The sequence below is a fragment of the Schistocerca gregaria genome, chromosome 10 (assembly GCF_023897955.1).
Source record: "Schistocerca gregaria isolate iqSchGreg1 chromosome 10, iqSchGreg1.2, whole genome shotgun sequence".
Lineage (NCBI taxonomy): Eukaryota > Metazoa > Arthropoda > Insecta > Orthoptera > Acrididae > Schistocerca > Schistocerca gregaria.
Genome location: NC_064929.1, coordinates 64,259,870 through 64,281,621, shown reverse-complemented (window position 1 = coordinate 64,281,621; position 21,752 = coordinate 64,259,870). Strand labels below are relative to the sequence as shown.

General features: G+C 40.2%; 1 protein-coding gene and 1 pseudogene across 2 annotated transcripts in view; one reads left to right on the top strand and one right to left on the bottom strand.

Moving 5' to 3' along the window:
* The window catches only part of LOC126293365 (uncharacterized), a 57,161-nt gene that overhangs the window by 28,029 nt on the left and 7,380 nt on the right, over window positions 1–21,752 (top strand). For both annotated transcript variants that reach the window (XR_007552283.1, XM_049986567.1), the window contains exons 6-9: window positions 6,133–6,336; window positions 14,262–14,450; window positions 21,001–21,166; window positions 21,378–21,543. Coding sequence is in view for 1 of the 2 variants with exons in the window: in XM_049986567.1 (XP_049842524.1) it covers window positions 6,133–6,336; window positions 14,262–14,450; window positions 21,001–21,166; window positions 21,378–21,543 (725 nt within the window). In the remaining variant the exon portion in view is untranslated. The remainder of the gene's footprint in view (window positions 1–6,132; window positions 6,337–14,261; window positions 14,451–21,000; window positions 21,167–21,377; window positions 21,544–21,752) is intronic.
* On the bottom strand, window positions 894–1,010 carry LOC126293823 (5S ribosomal RNA; annotated as a pseudogene).

The following is a 21,752-nucleotide window of genomic DNA, read 5'->3' as shown; positions in this document are numbered from 1 at the left end:
ATTACCCAAAGAAATGTGGACAGTTGTCATATTAACAGAGAGCATGTCATCATCCTGTCACTGAAAATCTGAAAAAAATTACTTAAATGTTTGTACTGTTATGGTTGTGGTCTTTAATCCAAAGATAACTTTGATGTGTTTCTCCACAGCTGCGTATCCCATGCAAGCATCTTCATTTCTAAATAATTGTTGCAGCCTCCATCCATTTGAACTTGCTTACTGTAGTCATCTCTTGTTCTCTCCTAGAGTTTTTACCACTTGCACTTCCCTCCATTACCAAATTGAAAATCCCTTTGTGCCTCAGGATGTGCTTTACCAACTGATAGCATATATTAGTCAAGTTGTCATAAATTTCTTGTTTTTCAAATTTAATTCATTAGTTTACTTGATTCAGTGCTTGCATCCAGGAAGCTATACACAAAGTTTGAGAAACTACTGAGGTGAGGATCAAAATTAATGGGCACAAGATAGTAATGCTATATTATGCAGATGATATTTCTATAGTCACGGAGACAAAGATGATCTAAGGGAAGTCCCCAGAACAATGGAAAAAAGTCCATGCAATCAGTATGGAATGAGAATAAACAAGAAAAAGGCTAAAGTGTTGATATGCAGTAGAGGAGCAGAATATGAACCTCTGAGAATGAGAAGTGGAAGAGAGAAGCTGCAAGTGATAGAGGAATTTACTTATGTGGGAAGCAAAATCACAAGGGATTTTAGGGGGGGAGGGAGCACTCTGTCCTACTGGGACCATCCGACCGCCGTGTCATCCTCAGTGGAGGATGCGGATAGGAGGGGTGTGGGGTGTAAGATGGTATTCTTGACTGAAGCTGCTACTGTTCGGTTGAGTAGCTCCTCAATTGGCATCACGAGGCTGAGTGCATCCCGAAAAATGCCAACAGCGCATGGGTCCTGGATGGTCACCCATCAAAGTGCCGACCACGGGCGACAGTGCTTAACTTCGGTGATCTCACGGGAACCGGTGTAACCACTGCGGCAAGGCCGTTGCCAAGGGATGGTAGAAGCTGGAAATAAATTGCGAGCAGAATACAAAATGTCAAAACCGCATTTAATCGGTGAAGGAACTTACCAGCGACAACATCAGTCTGAAAATAAGGAAATATATCATGAAAGGTTTCATTTGGAGTGTGGCCCTATGCGGATGTGAAACTTGGACAATTGGAAGAGAAGAGAGAAGACGGCTGGAGACCCTGGAGATGTGGTGCTATAAGAGGAGGATGATCAGCTGGAGAGACAAAGTAACAAATGAAGAGGTGCTTAGAATAGTATGGGAAACCAGATCTCTGTGGAGGCACATCCAAACAAGGAGACAAACTTGTAGGGCACATCCTACGACACATCATCATTGGAACAATAGCAGAAGGAGCTATTGAGGGAAGGAATCGGTGGGGGCAACCGAGGATATCGTACATGAAGAGGAAGGCAGACAGAGAGGAATGGCGCTCTGCTGCAAACCAACCTCAGGGTTGAACACTAAAAGAGAAAAGAAAGTTACTTGATCTGCCCATCTAATCTTTCTTCTCATCCAAACCATATCACACTTCTGCATAATGCTACACACCAGATGAATATCTGCAGGGAAGGCTTCCGAACACTTAAATTTATCTTAAATCTTAGGAAACTCTTTAAATTTATGACTTTCTCCCAGACAAGAAACAAATTGTTTGTAAATGGAAGAACTGTGATGTACTCAGTACTTCACTGCAGTATAAGTTGTGCTAAGGAAGACATACAAACTTAGTTTCACACAGGGGAAAGAGTCTGAGATGAGATATAAAAAAAGTCTGAGAGATTGATTTTTTGGCACTAGAAAGATGTGACTATTTGGAGTCATGAAATGAATACTTCAGTATATACAACACATTATTCCACTCATCTTTCTACAGATGCAGTTCTTCGAAATAAGAAAGATATTGTGAATCTCATAGGAAAGGAGCCTACTTCAACAAAATGTTCTATCAGTATGAACATGATACTCCTGCATCTGTTTTATGACTTGACTCCATTGCATGTAAGTGAACTAGATCATGGCAATTACTGATCGCACACTTTCACTTGGCTCCTGAGTGGAGAATGCTGGGAGTAAAGGCTCACATTCGGCTTGTAGCACATTAGCTGGTGTGACAAGCCCCACCTCCTTCTTGTATGACAGCCAGTTACAGATGCAGCTTATAAAAGAAATGGAATAAGCATCACTTTAAAGTGAGCAATATCTAGGTAGAACTAAAACCTTACAAAGCTAGTCGCTTCCACTGCAGTTGTTCATGGTTTTGTCCATGCTAAAGTCGACTGATTCGGTGGTGGTGGCTGGACACGTGTTAATGACAGTGTTGTCAATGGCAATTTTCATCACACCGTCACGCCTTCAGTAATCTTCCTCCAGCTCACATCTTTCGACAGTATGGTTCCCACTCCTCGGTGGTGACAGACCGATAGGCAGCATCGGTGAGACTGACATGTTTCCAGCAGAGACATCCGGGGTGGCGCATTGGTTTGCGCTATGGACTCGCATTTGGGAGGACGACTGTTCAATCTTGTGTCCGACCATCCCGATGTAGGTTTTCCGTGATTTCCTTAAATCGCTTCAGGTAAATGCCGAGGTGGTTCCTTCAAAAGGGCATGGCTGACTTCGTTTCCCATCCTTCCCTAATCCGATGAGATCAATGAGCAAACACCCCACCCCTCCCTCCCCCTCTTTCCAACAGAGATATCACCCACAACATTTTGTTCTCTGAATTGTCGTTTCAGTTTAGCCCGTGGAAGCTCAGTTGCGTTCATATTGCAGTTGTATGCTTGCAACTAAATAAAATTTAATGAAAACAAAATGATTCATTTTCACAAAACAAATTACTAACAAACTTTATACTCAACACCCCTTCTGGCTGCCTTTCTGCATTTTACAAAATCAAACTCACTCGGACATAAGTTGCAAATCCCCCTATTGCACAAACTTTCTCATTCATACATTTGCATAGTTATAATGAAATATCACATTCTCAGTTTATGTATGTCATCCACTCTCTGCTCCCTCCCCCCCCCCCTGCCCAATCTCTCTCTCTCTCTCTCTCTCTCTCTCTCTCTCTCTCTCTCTCTCTCTCTCTCTCTCTCTCTGTTATCCATACAATTTTGTATACAAAGTATGAAAAAGATTGATAATATTTAATAGTACTGCTTCCGATTCGTGAAGGGTATGCGGAATATACTGCATGCAGCTTTAGTCAAGCACACAGCTCACACGGCCCAGTAGCCAGTGTCAGTGCGTGAACCAAAATCTGCCCTCCTCACAGCTCCATGCCATCCTATGCTTTCAATGCAAGATGACAACTCTCAGTACGAGGGTCGATTGAAAAGTTCTCGTAATCACGTGAGGTCAGCACTAGTGCAACGAGTTGTTCACATAATATTTGTTGGACTGTTGCCTGTAAACACGTGCCACGTCATTGCTCTTGGAAAAGAGCTGTGGTGGTTATGTGGCTCTGTTGTTGTTCCTGCATAGTGGTTTGTGAAGCCGGAAAAAAAAATTGAAATTCAAGCAGTTATTATGTACTTTGTACAGAAAGGTATGAAAGCAAAGGACATTGGTGCCGATTTTCAGAATACACTGGAGAACTCTTCTCCTTCATATTCAACAGTTTCCAAGTCGACAAATGAATTTGAATTTGGTCAGGAGAGCTTAGATGATCATTTGCTAAGTGGTCAGCCGAGATATCACTAACCCAAAAATAATTGCAAAAGCGCACAAAATGGTCATGGAGGATCACTGATTGAAAGTGCGTGAAATTGCTCATGCTTGCCAGATGTCATCTGAAGAGGCATATCTTATTTTAACTGAAGAATTAGAATTGGAAAAAATTATCTGCAAAATGGGTGATGCGACTCTTGACGCTGGATCAAAAACGCACGAGAATGGACATAACAGAACAATGTTTGGCCCATTTTAGAAGAAATGTATAGAATTTTTTTGCACCTGTTTGTGACCACAGATGAAACTTGGGTGCTCTACCATACCCCAGAGTCAAAAGCAACAGTCAAATCAGTGGAAACGTGCTGATTCTCGGCCACCAAAGAAAGCAAAGACAATTCCTTTAGTGAGAAAGGTCTGGTATCAGTGTTATGGGAAGCAAAAGGGATCCTATTTGTACTCCTAGATTCTCCCCCCCCCCCCCCCCCCCCCCTCTCAAGTCCTTTTCCTTCACCCCTCTTCCTTCCCCTTCAGCCTTTCTGCCTAGAGGAGCAGCCTCTGCCTCTGAAAGCTTGCCTAATTACAACCTGATTATTGCTTTTGTATTGTACAAAGTGCTATCTGTTGGTTATTTTGCACACTTTTTGGTTTCAATAAAACCCCATGTCATTTCAAACATGTGTAAATTCTTATATCACTACCTATGTTATTTTGTGAAGTACTGAATTTTCAAATGTTAAGACTTTTGAGTCATCCTGTATTATTACTAATTAATGTGTACTGCGCTTTTGAGTCAGCACAAATTCACAGGAGAAATCATATACAAAATAATAAAAATATGTCACTGAACAATTATTACTGTGTCGTGACTAATGCATGTGGCCAGTGGTTGAGAATACCGCTACAGTTGTAAGAGTCTTTTATTTAACATACAACCGGTTTTCGGACTCTCGTATGCCCATCTTCAGTTGACGTACTGAAAACAGTAAGAGGCGGGAAATAAATTTTACCATCAGCAAACACACACAAAAAATCCATAAATTTAAAAACATTTAAGAACTGGTGGTTGGGCTAGGTGCTGTGAAACCTAAGTCATTGCCAAAGTGACAAGACAGTACTATGGAAGACTGCCTGGGTAAAGAAATATGCAAATTATACCAGAACACTTACATGTGGTACTGTGACCCCGAGCACCCTGTTGGATGAGTAGAGGATGCGGTGTGCTGCCGATGGGCGCAGGTAATACATTACATAAATTTTATGTCGCAGCTTCCACTCAGTTTTACTACAGTTCTGTGCTGCCCTGGTGAACATGTTACTTTACCACACATAATGCACTTTTAACATTTCTCCTGTAATGTTTTTTAATGTAAATCACCAATTCTAATTGTGAATGGCTGGGCTAGTGGCCCCGCATAATTCTTCCGGTCAATAGATGGCAGTACTTTCACCACTCTGGTTTATCAGTTTGCTTCCTCCTTCGTGTCCGCTACTCCGAGCTCTGCGCTGATTGGTAACACACCGCATCTTGTACTCGTCACTGTGGCACTCGGGGTCACATCACTAAGTGTAAGTGTTGTGGTATTCTGTGCATATTTCTTTACCCAGGCACTCTTCCATAGTACTGTCTTGTCACTTTGGCATTGACTTAGGTTTCACAGCACCTAGCCCAACCAACAGTTTATGAATGTTTTCAAATTTATGGATTTTTTTGTTTTGCTTTTTATGTTTGCTATGTGTAAAAATTTATCTCCTGTAGCTTCCTATTTTCACCCGGTAGACGGGTGTATAGGAACCCTAAACTGGTAATGTGTTAAATAAAACAACCTTGCAGCTGTAGCAGTATTTTCAGCCTCTGGTATAATTTTCAGTAGTGGATGTTTCTCAGACAGGATTAATTGTAGTGCATATAGATTAAGTTTTGACAACAAGAGTTGGTAATATTTAGTATCGATATATTTTAGGTCAGCACCGTAACTGACTACCTTTTAAAATTACCATAGTTTTACAGGATTATGCTACCTGACCACGATATTGTTCCACTTGACCTCCTGTAGCCATTACCGGAAACGTGCAGTGATGTTACAGTAAACTAGAGTTGTGATTAAGAAAAGTGCATCATACTGTGAACTGCTTTAAGACAGTTGTGCATATACTGTCAAGTGTTTCAGTATGTCCTCATGAAATATCACTGTGAGAGCTCATGATAATCTGACCACAGCGCCGTCACTCTCGGGTGCAATAATATTGTTCGACTAATACTACTGATAAGGTTGCGATTGATGGTTTTATGGGCAGTGACAGGTGTCCTTATACCAAGGATGTTGCAGCTCTGTCAGATATTTAGCAGGGTAGCTGTAAAGAAAGGAAATCAATTTGTAATTATATACTTGAATTATTTGCAATGTAAATGTTCTGTCCACTTACAGCACACATTATCAGATTCAGCAGACAGAGAAATCGTACGAGAATGGGCAAAGCTTCAAGTTACGAGACAGACTAGTGACGTAGTCTGCCATTCTCTGAAGGAAATCATTTCAACTCGTAGCAGCTCACTTCGTTGCGACAGAGACTTCCTCCGTGTTGTTTTAATTGATGCTGAAAAGAAACTTAATGCACTTGATGAAAGATATGTAAGTATTAGCTTTTGTCCTTCATACACATTACATATGTAAGCTGAAATAATATACCATTGGACATGTGCAGTGCATAGTTCTAGTAAGTAACTACAAAAGCATTGATTGGTCTGTATTTCCAAATACTTCTATTCTTTCAAGGTGGTGGTGGTGGTGGTGGTGGTGGTGGTGGTGGTGGTGTTGTTGCCGCCGCCACCTTCAGTCCAGAGACTGGTTTGATGCAGCTCGCCATGGTGCTCTATCCTATGCGACCTTCATCATCTCCGAGTAACTACTGCAACCTACATCCTTCTGAATCTTCTTAGTGTGTTCATCTCTTGTTCTCCCTCTGCATTTTTTACCCTCCATGCTTCCCTCCAATACTAAATTAGTGATCCTGTGATGCCTCGGAATGTGTCCTACCAATCGATCCCTTCTTCTAGTCAGGTTGTGCCACAAATTCCTCTTCTGCCCAATTCTATTCAGTACATCCTTATTAGTTACGTGATACACCCACCTAATCTTCAGCATTCTTCTGTAGCACCACATTTCGAAGGCTTCTGTTCTCTTCTTGTCTAACCTGTTTATCATCCATGTTTCACCCCTGTACATGGCTACACTCCATACAAATATTTTCAGGAAAAAGACTTCCTGACACTTAAATCTATACTCGATGTTAACAAATCTCTCTTCTTCGGAAACGCTTCCCTTGCCATCACCAGTCTACATTTTATATACTCTCTATTTTGACCACTGTCAGTGATTTTGCTCCCCAAATAGCAAAACTTATCTGCTACTTTGTCTCTCATTTCCTAGTCTAATTGCCTTAGCATCACCTGATTTTATTCAACTACACTCCATTATCCTTGTTTTGCTTTTGTTGATGTTAATCTTAAATCATCCTTTCAAGACACTCCATTCTGTTCAGCTGCTCTTCCAGGTCCTTTGCTGTCTCTGATAGAATTACAATGTCACTGGTGAACCTCAAAGTTTTTATTTCTTCTCCATTGATTTTAATTCCTACTCTGAAATTTTTCTTTTGATTCCTTTACTGCTTGCTCAATATACAGATTGAATAACATTGGGGAGAGGCTATGACCCTGTCTCACTCCCTTCCCAACCACTGCTTCCCTTTTGTGCCCCTCAACTGTGCCATCTGCTTTCTGTACACATTGTAAATAGCCTTTCGCTCCCTGTATTTTACCCCTGCCAACTTCAGAATTTGAAAGAGTATTCCAGTCAACATTGTCAAACATAGGTTTGCCTTTCCTTAACTTATCTTCTGAGATAAGTCGTAGGGTCAGTATTGCCTCACATTTCTCTCTCTCTCTCTCTCTCTCTCTCTCTCTCTCTCTCTCTCTCTCTCTCTCTCTCTCTCTCTCTCTCTCTCCCTCCTCATTTTCATCCACTGTGCTGCTCCCTCTGGTTGTTATGGAAGGTGGAAGATAGTGTTGTCGCTTCGTCAACAATTTTGCCATTCTTATTGCTCCAGTTACACTGCTTATGAAATCTAAAAGAAATCGAAGGTGAGAGGCTATTTGCACCTTGAGCTGCACTGGACAACACTGACGTTTTTTCCACTATGTCTCTTATACCAGTGCTGAAACTTTTGAATTTATTCATCATTCCCGCTGAATAGATGGCAAATGATTAGGAATGATGTCATGCACTTGAGTAATCCAGTGTCTGTAAATATTGAAATATTCAACTTTTTAGCTTCTTGTGATTCCTTGTAAGGTCTATTATATCATCCTTTCAATACTTGTTTCCATGTTAGCCACAATTGAGCATGGTTTGAAATAGCATATAGCATAAGTTAACTAATTTACAAACACTTGTCTGTTTTATACTGTGTATTTTTCATGTAGATTTTGCAAAATACTGCTCCAGTTTCTGAAACACACAGAGATTTGTACCGCTCACAGCTGTTTGTCCGAACCAGAGAAGGGACTGTCTAAAAAAGTAACAAAAAAATCATGGAAATTTGCTTTTTATTTTCCAGTAATGGTTCTGACGTTTTCAATGATTATGCTGCTTCTTAGAAATCTTCGGAATGACTTTTTTCACAAAATTCCTACAGTGTACTAAGTAGCATCACATCTGTGAATAGTGATCAAATATTAAAATACATTTACAGCAGTCTTCAAAAGTTACAGAAATCAGATAAGCTACACACAGTCCCCACAGCCTCAATGTGATTAGGGAATGAAAACATGGTCCAAGTAGTCTGTGTTCTTATTATCTGTGAAACTGACTAATTTCAACTGTGGGTGATCTTAAAGCACCTGTAATACATTCAAAAATGGTGACATTGGTTTATCCGTCAATTCTCTACAAACTCTTGCATATACATATACTTTCTGTCGTAAACTTCCAGCTTCGCTTCACATTCTAATGTATTACTGGTACATGTGGACAGGTAGGCATCACATTTCTGCGTGTTTGTGGCACATAAATACAATAGTGTACATGATTAGGTCCCTTAGCTGACAAAACTGGAAAGCTGCCACATCATAGTATAGGGACAACTGTTGTTGCATGACCAAAGATGTTGAGTCTGATCTGTGGGTGATCAACAATATTAAGTAAGCTATTGGTGCAATATTCACTGACATATATTTGTTATTCTCACTTGTGCTATCTTATTAAAAGTAGAGGATCGAAACTCGTACAGCATAAGACATGCTGCATGTAATATTAGAAATTACAGTGCAAAGGCCATCTACAGAAGATTGTTGGGCTTCTTAATGAGGTGTGCCAGTCAGTGTAGAAAATGAAATAATACTGATGTAATTACAAATGATATGACCTGCCAGGTTAGCAGAGAGTGCTAATGCACTGCTTCCTGGGCTCGGGTAGGCGCACCAGCTCCAGATCAAATCTGCCCAACGGATTAACGATGAGGGCCAGTGTGCCAGCCAGCTTGGATGTGGTTTTTAGGTGCTTTTCCACATCCCGCTAGGTGTAAACCAAACTGGTCCCCACGTCCCGCCTCAGTTAAGACTGGCAGACATTTGAAACGTGTTCGCACTCTTTCATGATTTACACTAAATGCAGACAGCTGGGGTACACTGATCCCGTAATGGGGCGGGGGGGGGGGGGGGGGGTATGGGGTGGTGGCAGGAAGGGCCTGCGGCCAAATCGGATAGTCACCACTCCAACCCTGTGAAAGGTGCGGGACAGGGTGCAAGCAATACTAAGTAACAAATGGTACATTAGAACCAGTTAAAAATTCTACATATCATAGTCAGTACAGTTATTTCAACAGTATATTACAGTACAGATGTTGGAACCTACAGGTGGTGTGTGAGGGAGAAGGACCTACCTTGGATTGCCTGTATGAGGAATCTAAATTACTGTAAAAGTCAATGCAGAATAGAAGTATTAGCTACTGTTTTGGGAAGATAGCCTCATTTACAGCTTATATTTGAAAGTCTTATAGTACCAGCTGATTCATAGCTCGTACATGATGTCATGTTACATGTACAAATTTAACATTCATTGTCATATTAATATCTCTAAAAATATACCGCCATAGACATGGGGGCATATTAGTCACACTAAAAACTAAAATCTCCATTGATAAATTATTAACAGGATGATATTTTCCTCAAAACTGTAGCTACTACTTCCATTTCGCATAAAATTGTAGAGTGATTTAGATGGTCCAGACAGGCAAACCAAAGTAGGTCCCTTCTTCACATAACACTTGCATGTTCCAATATCTGTACTGTAATATATTGTTGAAATGACTATATTGACATGGTGTAATCCAACTATGGTTTTCCAGTTTTATTATAACACTGCATGGTGAAAAGATTCACCTACTAGTTTTGATCCTTTACTTCCAACAAAATAGCACGTGTGAGAATAACAAGCTTATGTCAGTGAATATTCCATCAGTACCAACTTAATGTTATTGACCATCCACAGATAAGATCGTAAACAACTTCAGTCATACCATAACAGTTGTGCCTATACTATGACATAGGGAGTTTCTGTTTTTGTCAGATAAAGGATGTACTCACATACACTATTGTATTGCCTTTGTGCCACATACACACCGAAATAAGAGGCATACCTGTTCACATGTACCAACAATGTATTGGAGTGTGAAAAGAAGCTGGAAGCATAAGATATGTAAATAACTTGGGTTATAAAGTGTATGTATGTGCAAGAGCTTGTCAACAATTGGCGTATAAACCAATGTCACCATTTCTGAACATGTTATCGGTGCTTGAAGATGACCCAAGGATAATAAAAAGAATACAGTCTACTTGGACCATGTTTTCATCCTCAAAACACTGGACCGAGTTTACCCTCTTCAAAACAACAAAAACTGTGGAGCTCTGATTGTGTGCCTCTTCCTGTTGGCATGGCCAGCAATGCAACATAACAAAAAAAGGTCCATGCAGACATAAGATCAGCTGTGCAAGATGTCTTTAGTGCTTTTGAAAGTGAAACCTGCATTGCCAGTCTGTCAAAGGATAAGTTTTGGTCCTGTGTGAAATCCACCAATGGATCAAATTTATCATTTGTAGATAGCAACTGCACAAAACTGGAAGTTGGGAAAATTCTAGAGTTATAAACAGTTACTCAGATCACATGTTCTCCACATTCACTTCCGTGCACACATTGACATATATGCATGTGACACGTGTAAGGAGGAGTGTTTGTGAGATGGAAAATTAAGAGTCAGGAGGAACGGGCGAGGGTCCAGTGGACATTATGAAACAACTATTAGATAATACATGTAGCCTCTCTTAATTTTAAGGCGCTCCAGACAGGTTGATATCTTAATTTCCATATATATGCTTACCAAGCGGGAAAGCACCGGTAGACAGGCACAATAAAATAACACACAAACACACACACACAATTTCTAGCTTTCGCAACCAACGATTGCTTCTTCAGGAAAGAGGGAAGGAGACGGAAAGACGAAAGGATGTGGGTTTTAAGGGAGAGGGTAAGGAGTCAGTCCAATCCTGGGAGCGGAAACACTTACCTTAAGGGGGGGAAAAAAAGGACAGGTATACTCTCTCTCTCTCTCTCTCTCTCTCTCTCTCTCTCTCTCTCTCTCTCTCTCTCTCGCACGCGCGCACACATTTGTAAAGGCAAAGAGTTTCGGCATAGATTTCAGTCGAGGCAGAAGTGTGTGTATATATTTTCTCTCTGGTCATGGTCTACAGAATTCATCATTCCCAATAATAAATAAAACACATATATCTCCTTAGTTCTCGTTTATTCATTCGTTTCAACAAAACGTTGTGAGTAACCATGCATACAAGGGGCATTTGAAGAGTCTGTGCATAAATAAAAGCTATTTATGTGTTTGGAGTAAGCTTTTATTTTTCAAAATAGTTTCCTTTTTGACTTATGCACTTCATCCAACATGGTTCTAATTTGTTGATCCCTTCCAAATAATAGGAATTATCCAAGTCTGCAAAACAATTATTAGTTCCTGCAATCACCTCCTCGTTTCAATAAAGTCATTGTCCTGCCAGATATTTCTTCAAATTTGTGAACAAATAGTAGTCAGAGGGAGCCAAGTCAGTAGAATGTGGGGGGGGGGGGGGAGGGGGGGGGGGGGAGGGAATGAGTTGGAATCCTATTTCCATTAATTTTGTGACCACAACTGCTGAGGTGTGTGAAGGTGCATTGTCATGATGAAAAAGGACTTTTTTGTGATCCAATCGCCAGTGTTTTTCTTGCAGCTCGGTTTTCAAACAGTCCAATAATGATGAATAATATGCACCTGTAATAGTTTTACCTTTTTCAGATAGTCGAATCCCAAAAGACAGTTGCCATAACCTTTCCGGCCGAAGGAATGGTCTTTGCTTTTTTTGGTGCAGATTCTCCCTTGGTAACCCATTGTTTAGATTGTTGTTTGATCTCAGGAGTATAGTAATGTATCCATGTTTCATCCACAGTGACGAAACGACACTTAGTCCTGCAGATTCCTCCTGAACGGCTACAAATAATCCTTGCGATGCTTCACACAATTCCGTTTTTGGTCAAGCGTGAGCAATCGCTGAACCAATCTTGCGGATAACTTTCTCATGTCCAAATATTTATGCAAAATAATATATACCCATTCATTTGAGATGCCCACAGCACTAGCAATCTCACACACCTTAACTCTTTTGTCATCCATCACCATATCATGGATTTTATCAATGATTTCTGGAATTGTAACCTCCACAGGGCATCCAGAATGTTCAGCATCACTTGTGCCCATATGGCCACTCCGAAAATTTTGAAACCACTTATCAGTGGTTCTAATCGGACGTGCAGAGTCACCATAATGTTTATCAAGCTTCTCTTTAGTCTCCTGAAGCGTTTTGCCTTTCATAAAGTAATGTTTAATCACCACACAAAATTTTTTTGTCCATTTTTTGACAATCACTCCACTTCCTTGATTCATACGAATGTCAAACACAAAGAAATAGACCAATATGGCTGATGCTTGGTGTGCGTTCTTTCCAAAGATGCTACTAACTAAACATGACCTCGATACTTGCCATCTCTCGGACTTTTCAAACACCCCTCGTATGTTTTGAATCCCCCCACCTCTGAGGGCAATTATTTAGGAGGTAGTGATTCAGTAGCTTTCAAAACAATTGAGGAAGAGAAGCTATGTGGAGGAAAAGTAACTATCACCAAGCAGGAGCGCGAAAAAGCAAATGGGTACGAGGCTATGAGGGCTGAAAACTGCATACAAGGGAAAGAAATTGCAAGATGGCAGACAATTAGACGGTAAGAATAGACTGAAAGAATATGTCGTGGAAAGAATTCAAAACTATTATGGCAGGGCAGTAGCATAGAAGATATGAGAAAAGCTGTGTGGGCAGTTTTGTTTCACCTCTTTTAGAGACGACAAACCCATTCATAGGCCTTCCAGAAAGTGATTCATGGTGCAAATGCATCACAGCACAGCAAAATGGTGAGAAGTTTATTTACAAACTATCTATTTCTTTTGCAAGTGGAGATCTTGAAAGAAACTTCCAAGGATTTGTCAGATGTAAGCCCACTGAAGAAAATCGCTCCCAGAGTCCTAATGAGTCCGTTAACAGTGTAATCTGGGCGAGAATTCCTGATAGTGTTGGTGGCAACCAGTATACTGCATTTTGGTGTCTTGGAAGCAGTGACAACATTCAGTGAAGGAAATGTTGAAAGATATGAAGTACTGAAAAGCCTGCTAGAAACCTTTGGTTATTTTGCAGTAAAACAAATGTTAAATTTAGATAAAGAAAGGCTTGTTGTGTCAGAGAACTGTTAGAGACTTTGAAACAATGGCAAGACAAGCAGGAAATAGGATATTGTAAGATGAGATGGAAGAGGATGTAGACAATCCAATGTATGGAGCTGGGAGGTGTTGACAACTTTAATGGCTGTTTTCCGTAAGTTTCTATTAGCCAGAATTTGTTCAAAATTATGGGGTATACGCAGTGGAGTATCGTGCATATTTTAACACAGAGTTTTTCTTATTTTGTAAATCTCATTATGTACATAGAAAACCGTAGAAAGTTTATTATGTCTACTTTTCACAAATAAAAATAATCAAACCTCTGTTGAAGTGATTAGAAATGTACAATCCAAGGCATATTTTCTTCAAATTTTTATTCCCAGTAATTACTGAAAAAAGGTACCTTTTATATGAACAAATATTACATTGTTTAAGAGAGGGATTTTTCCAATCTGTTCAAGGCTCTTTAAATGAAATAAGATCATATCAGCCATATTATGCCTTACGTGATTGTGTAAAGTTTGGGATTGCCATTTTAATGCTTTCTCACAAAGGCCACATAATCGTGTGGGCAGTAGAATCAACATTCATTGATGTTGAAGAAATGTAATGCTTGCCATGAAATAACTCCTGTTCCTCTATACCTGCAACAGCTGAAATGAATATTGTTTTAATGTACAGCCTTTTTTTTTTCCAGAAAAGTGCTCAGAAGGAATTAATGAATGTGGCTAGCGATTTGTCTCACAGCTGGCACAATATTGAGGAAGCAGCAGAAAAAGCTAGAAGGAAACGTTCACAGCTAGACATAGAATCCAAGGAAGCACCAAATCGTCTCACAGAACTAATGAATAAATTGAGAAGAGCTTCAGCAGAGGAACTTAAAGCTGTAAGTATATTCTTCTCCTCTTCCATGCACATAAGCTGGGGGGTCTGTCTCCGTCCAGAACATATTCTCATCTCGACGCAATATTTCAGCGGTCCGCTGGGCCGCCATCTTCAGTTGAGTAAGCTGTTACAGTAGCTTGCCAGAACTGAAGTCAGCCACGGCATGGTGGCTCATTCATATACAGCCCATAGGTCCAATGCAAGTGCACAAACATAACTGCCCTGTAGTGCAAGGCACAGCAGTGCACTGGTGGTGAAAAATTGTTGAAATGATAAATTGATATCACACACTATTGACCACGGGCATACTGTTGTGCCCTGCACTAAAGCACAAATATGTTCACGCACACATGATGGACCTACGGGCGGTGTATAAATGTGCCACTGCAGTGTGTTCGATTTCATTTGTGGCACGTTCGTGTGACAGGTTACTCATCTGAAGTTGGCGGCCGGGTGGACTACCAAAATATTATCAAGATGATGATATGTTCCAGCTAGAGACCCGACATGTATATCACCAATTACCACACCGCAAAAGTTTAGAGCCACAAGAAAACAGAGTACTTTGCATTAGAGAAGTAGGAAAAACTGATTGCTTTCTTCTATAAACTGTACAAATTAAACCAATGCTTCTAACTGAAAGCCTTGCAAGATCAAAAATAACCCCAACATTCTCCAGATTGAAAGGATGACATTTGTTTTGTAACCAGTACTGTGGAGGTTGAGATGGTGATTCTTTGTTAGGGGTAAGAATCTTTACCTTACAGAGGTCAGGCAAATCCTCACTGATACTGTGAGGATTTGTCTGCCCTCTGTCAGCTGAAGTTTCTCACTCTGAACAAACTAAGAATGTCCAACTTGTCCATACAGGTTTTATCATTTTGAGCAAATTCATTTGTACTCTGCACTCAACATATCTCAGACATTGCAAAATGCTAAATTACAAATTCCATATATTATTCACACAATGATAACCCAGCACAAAACCGAAACAAAAAGTGGTGGCTATCATAGTATACAGTTCGTGAAAGAGAGCTATCAGTCTGACTTAAAGAAGAATATAATAATTCCAATCCCAAAGAAAGCAGGTGTTGACGGATGTGAAAATTACCGAACTATCAGTTTAATAAGTCACAGCTGCAAAATACTAACGTGAATTCTTTACAGACGAATGGAAAAACTAGTAGAAGCCGACCTCGAGGTAGATCAGTTTGGATTCCATAGAAATGTTGGAACACGTGAGGCAATACTGACCCTACGATTTATCTTAGAAGCTAGATTAAGTAAAGGCATACCTATGTTTCTAGCATTTGTAGACTTAGGGAAAGCTTTTGACAATGTTTACTGGAATACTCTTTCAAATTCTGAAGGTGGCAGGAATAAAATACAGGGAGCGAAAGGCTATTTACAATTTGTACAGAAAACAGATGGCAGTTATAAAAGTCAAGGGGAATGAAAGGGAAGCAGTGGTTGGGGAGTGAGACAGGGTTGTAGCCCATCCCCGATGTTATTCCATCTATATATTGAGCAAGAAGTAAAGGAAGCAATAGAAACATTCGGAGTAGGCATTAAAATCCATGGAGAAGAAATAAAAACTTTGAGGTTCGCTGATGACATTGTAATTCTGTCACAGACAGCAAATGACCTGGTAGAGCAGCTGAATGGAATGGACAGTGTCTTGAAAGGAGGATATAAGATGAACATCAACAAAAGCAAAACGAGGAAAATGGAATGTGGTCGAATTAAGTAGGATGATGCTGAGGGAATTAGATTAGGAAGTGAGACACTTAAAGTAGTAAAGGAGTTCTGATATTTGGGGAGAAAAATAACTGATGATGGTCGAAGTAGAGAGGATATAAAATGTAGACTGGCAATGGCAAAGAAAGTGTTTCTGAAGAAGAGAAGTTTGTTAACATCGAATATAGATTCAAGTGTCAGGAAGTCGTTTCTGAAAGTATTTGTATGGAGTGTAGCCATGTATGGAAGTGAAACTTGGACAATAAGTAGTTTGGACAAGAAGAGAATAGATGCTTTCGAAATGTGGTGCTACAGAAGAATGTTGAAGATTAGGTGGGTAGATCACGTAACTAATGAGGAGGTATTGAATAGGATTAGGGAGAAGAGGAATTTGTGGCACAGCTAGACTAGAAGAAGGGATCGGCTGGTAGGACATATTCTGAGGCATCAAGTGATCACAAATTTAGCATTGGGGGGGGGGGGGGGGCAGCGTGGAGGGTAATAATTGTAGAGGGAGACCAAGAGATGAATACACTAAGCAGATTCAGAAGGATATAAGTTGCAGTAGGTACTGGGAGATGGAGCTTGCACAGGATAGATTAGCATGGAGAGCTGCATCAAACCAGTCTCAGGACTGAAGACCACAACAACAACAACAACAAGAAAAACACAGCAACTACTCACTGTAAAAGACGTGCATTTATCCACAAAAGATAATGTTATACATCTGGTAGAACAATGACGGTATGGTGAACTACAAATTGCTTCCCTAAGGTGTAACCGTTACTGCTGACATTTACTGTCAACAGCTGAAATGTCTGGCAAATGCAATCCAAGGACAATGACCGGGAAGATAGCATGATGTGATGCTACTCCACAGTAATGTCGTCCTGCATTCTGCAGGACTGACAAAGTAATACAGGAGCTGGGTTGGAAAGTCACTCCACACCCACCTTATTCACCTGACCTTGCGACCTCAGATCTTCACCTTCTCTGCTCTGTATCAGCCTTCAAGGAACTCCCTTTCCAGACGAAAACATCCTCTAAGCATAGCTCAACTAGTTCTTCACCTGATAGCCTCATGATTGCTACAGTTGTGGAATTGAAAGGTTACCCTGCCATTGGCATACTGTTGTAAGTAGTGAAGAAGAATGTGTCAGTGATGACTAAGTCCTTGTTATATTGTGTGTGTGTGTGGGGGGGGGGGGGGGGCATATTTTTGATAAAGATCTTGTTGCCTAAAAGCTGATTTTGTGACAGTTTTTTTTTCTTGTACCTCTCTGCACCTCTTCTATATGATGAGTAACAGCTACCCTTTCCATAATATTGTTACATTTTAGAAAGTGTTGCAGGTGTCACTAAGAGGAAGGTACACCTTGGCATTTTATAAGAAGCTGGAAATTTAAGATATGAGGATGGTTTGAAAAGTTCTCAGAATGGAATAGAAAAAAGTACTTACATCACTGAAACTTTTTCATTTTTCAATGTAGTCTCCTTGTAGACTAATGCACTTGGTCCAATGATGTTCCAGTGCCTTGATCCCATCTCGAAAATGAGTTATCTCCAGCACTTCATTTGAAGTGAATCTACATCCACCAAGAAAAAATTTCAGTTTTGGGAAGAGATGGAAGTCTGACAGAGCCATATCAGGTGATTAAAGTTGGTGTGGCAACAGTTCATACCTTAGTTCGTGTAATTTTGCCATGGCGACGGCACATGTGTGGGCACATGTCAAGAGCTGCAGCACCCATCTTGCAGATAATTTTTTCATTTCTAATTCTTCAGTTTAAGTAAGGTATACCTTTCCCGATGACATCTGGCAAGTGTGAGCAAATTCACGCACCTTCAATGGGTGATCCTTCACGACTATTTTGTGCACTTATACAATTATACTTTCAGGGTTGCTATTCAAAGTGACATGTGTAATATCTGTCGAATGTTTGATTCTTGTGCAATAAATAATTGAAAGTGTTCCCATACTATATGTAAACCCTGTATATGTTGTAGGAAGCAATATACTAGTAACTCTTCGAGGAATGATAATTAATTAATTGAAACCATCAGCTGCCGAAATGTGTTGATGATACCTCGATGGAGACAGTTGAAAATGTGTGCCCCGACCGGGACTTGAACCCAGGATGTCCTGCTTACATGGCAGACGCTCTATCCTTCTGAGCCACTGAGGTTACAGATGAATATCACGACTGCAGGGACTTCTCTTGCACGCTTCCCGTGAGACCCACATTCCCAACTGTCCACAATCTATATATGTAATGTATCTAATAAATATTTGCCCTTCCACTCATTACTCGTGCACACTAAGTTGTCGATTGCCATAAGAGTTCAGGCAACCTGTGCGCATTCGCACAGACGAAGGTCAATGGCTGGGTAGCCTGTAACTATATATATGAAGATAGTAATTGTTCTCTAAAGAACAGATACCATTGATCACCGTGCAGCTTCCCTAGAATAAATGATAATTAATTGAAAGTTGCTGACAGGTGTTGTTGATATACCTCGACGGGGACAGCTGAAAATGTTTGTGTCTGCCATGTAAGCAGGAGATCCCGGGTTCGAGTCCCAGTCCACACACACACACACATATATATCCATCCGCACATACACAGACACAAGCAGACATATTTAAAGGCAAAGAGTAAGGGCAGAGATGTCAGTCGAGGCGGAAGTACAGAGGCAAAGAAGTTGTTGAAAGACAGGTGAGGTATGAGCGGCGGCAACTTGAAATTAGCGGAGGTTGAGGCCTGGTGGATGTCTGCTTGTGTCTGTGTATGTGCGGATGGATGTGTGTGTGTGTGTGTGTGTGTGTGTGTGTGTGTGTGTGTGTGTGTGTGTGTGTGTACGAGTGTACACCTGTCCTTTTTTTCCCCCTAAGGGAAGTCTTTCCGCTCCCGGGATTGGAATGACTCCTTAGCCTCTCCCTTAAAACCCACATCCTTTCGTCTTTCCCTCTCCTTCCTGAAGAAGCAACCATCGGTTGCAAAAGCTAGTAATTCTGTGTGTGTGTTTGTGTGTTTTGTACATTGTGCCTGTCTGCCGGCGCTTTCCCGCTTGGTAAGTCTTGGAATCTTTGTTTTTAATATATTTTTCCCATGTGGAAGTTTCTATATATGCGTGCGTATACCTGTCCTTTTTCCCCCTGAGGTAAGTCTTTCCGCTCCCGGGATTGGAATGACCCTTATCCTCTCCCTTAAAACCCACATCCCTTCATCTTTCCCGACGAAGCAACCGTGGGTTGCGAAAGCTTGAATTTTGTGTGTATGTTTGTGTGTGTATCGACCTGCCAGCGCTTTCTTATCTGATACAGAAACCAGCCTGATGAGGTTCATAAAGTATTGGTTGAACAAGGGTTTTGTAAGCTGCCTGCATTGTGGGTTGCCTCCATCTCCTCAGGATCTTCCAATGAGTCTGTTTGGTGTCTACCTCAGCAATAAGTTTCATGTGGTTATTCCACTTTAAACTGCTCCATACATATATTCCTAGATGTTTTATGGGAGTGATTGCATCCAGTTTTCTGCAGTTGTTCAGCCATATAGCAGTGGGGCTTCCTGCCTATTTATTTGCAATGCATTAAATTTGTTTTACGTTGAGGGTCACCTGCCAATTCCTGCACCAAGCATTGATCATTTGCAGATTGTGTTGGATTTGAATTCAATTTCCTAGTGTTGAAACATCTCTGTACACAACAGTATTGTCCATGAAAATCTTCATGGTACTTTCAACATTAGGACATTTGTGTTTTGTACATCTGAAGGTTTCTCTCTGTTCAAAATGACATTGTGTTCTGTTACCTAGAAAATCTTCAGTCCAATCACTCAGCTAGTCCAATATTCCATATGCTCCTCTTTTGTTGTCAAAGGTATGAAATTGTGTCAAACATATTCTGGAAGCTGAGAATGTCGTCCCCCCCTCCCCCCTTCACAATTCATTTTTGTAAGTTAATTAGTTTCTGTAGTTGTAAATTATTTCATGGAGGTTGGATTTCTCTGGGAACCATGTTCTCAACTACCACAATATTAGTACTGTAAACAAGAAAAATTGCAGCCTCACTTGTAAGAGATGGGAAATCATTTATTACCGCAAATTGATTTCAGTCCCTGCATGGCCATTTTCAGTACAAAAATAAGTATTGAAGACTCGTGTAATAAAAGCACATACTAACAACTTCAACATGGCGGTCCGCAGCTTGTGGTCTAGTGGCTAGTGTTGCTGCCTCTGGATCACAGAGTCCCGGGTTCGATTCCCGGCTGAGTTGGGCATTTTATCTGCCCAGGGACTGGGTGTTTGTGTTGCGCCATCATTCCATCATCATCATCATTTGTGAACATGACTAAAATTTGACTGTATAAAGATTGGGACACTGTACGAGCACTGATGACTGTGTGGTTAAGAAGCCCACATCATCATCATCATCATCATCATCATCGTCATCATCCTCATTCAACTTGGCCAGAAACAGACAAAACATTTGTTCACTAGCTGCTATGTTTATTCTGTGTTGAGATCATGCTGAATTTACAATATGTGCTTTTATTGCACAAATTTTAAAACTACTAATTGCACTGAAGAGGGTCCTTAGTAAATGAAATAGATTTTCTGTAATAAATGATTTCATCTCTTAGAATTGAGGCTGCCATTTTTTTGTATAGAGGAGCTATTATTGTTATTATTATTATTATTATTATTATTATTATTATTATTATTAGTATTATTATTATTAGTATTATTTTTATTTGAGGTTTTAATGACGGAACTGCAGTATCCAAATTGTGCCCCCAATCTTTCTTTGATTGCAGTTGCATGAAACCATGGTATCACTGATGAACAGAGATTCTACTTTACAAGAGTCATTGGACTTTGGTACAGCATATAATGACTTGTTCTATATACTGGATCTTGTGGCGCAAAAGAGGATGGCAAGACATGTGACACTAAGTTTACCTGAAATGTCTATCCTCGCAGGTAAGAAATAGTAACTTGGAAAAACATTGCAAATAATGATTGGTCTTTCAATTTATGTGCCAAAACTTTGTAAGAACTGTGTTAACGATGGTCTGGCTGAATTAATTTCTGCAAAATGTTGCATTTTTAATAAAATAGAACAAAGTGACACATTAAAATCATTAGGATGATGAAACTTTGATATGGCTTACGAAATAAAAATAATTTTCAGATGACCCTCGTTTAGAGCATCTCATTGGCATGCACTCAGATGAAACACATGAATCTGAAAGTTCCAACAAATTCTCAAATACCTATGAATGGAATCAACATATGGATGCTTTCCTGTCTAATAATGATCAACTGGTTCAATCATTAAGAGACCTCATTGCTGTATGGTGAGTTCCAGCAAATGTATGTTTCTATATTTCAATTGATGTCCAGTGTATAATCTTGATTTAAATAATTGAAGTAACAAAATTCATATCTTTGTGGACTGACTGCTATGCTACAGAATGTAAAAACTAACATACATATTTAGAAGTATTTATTGCAGTGTCATGGTGTAATGTCAGTTTGAAACAGCAAGGTGTGAGGAAGGGACCTC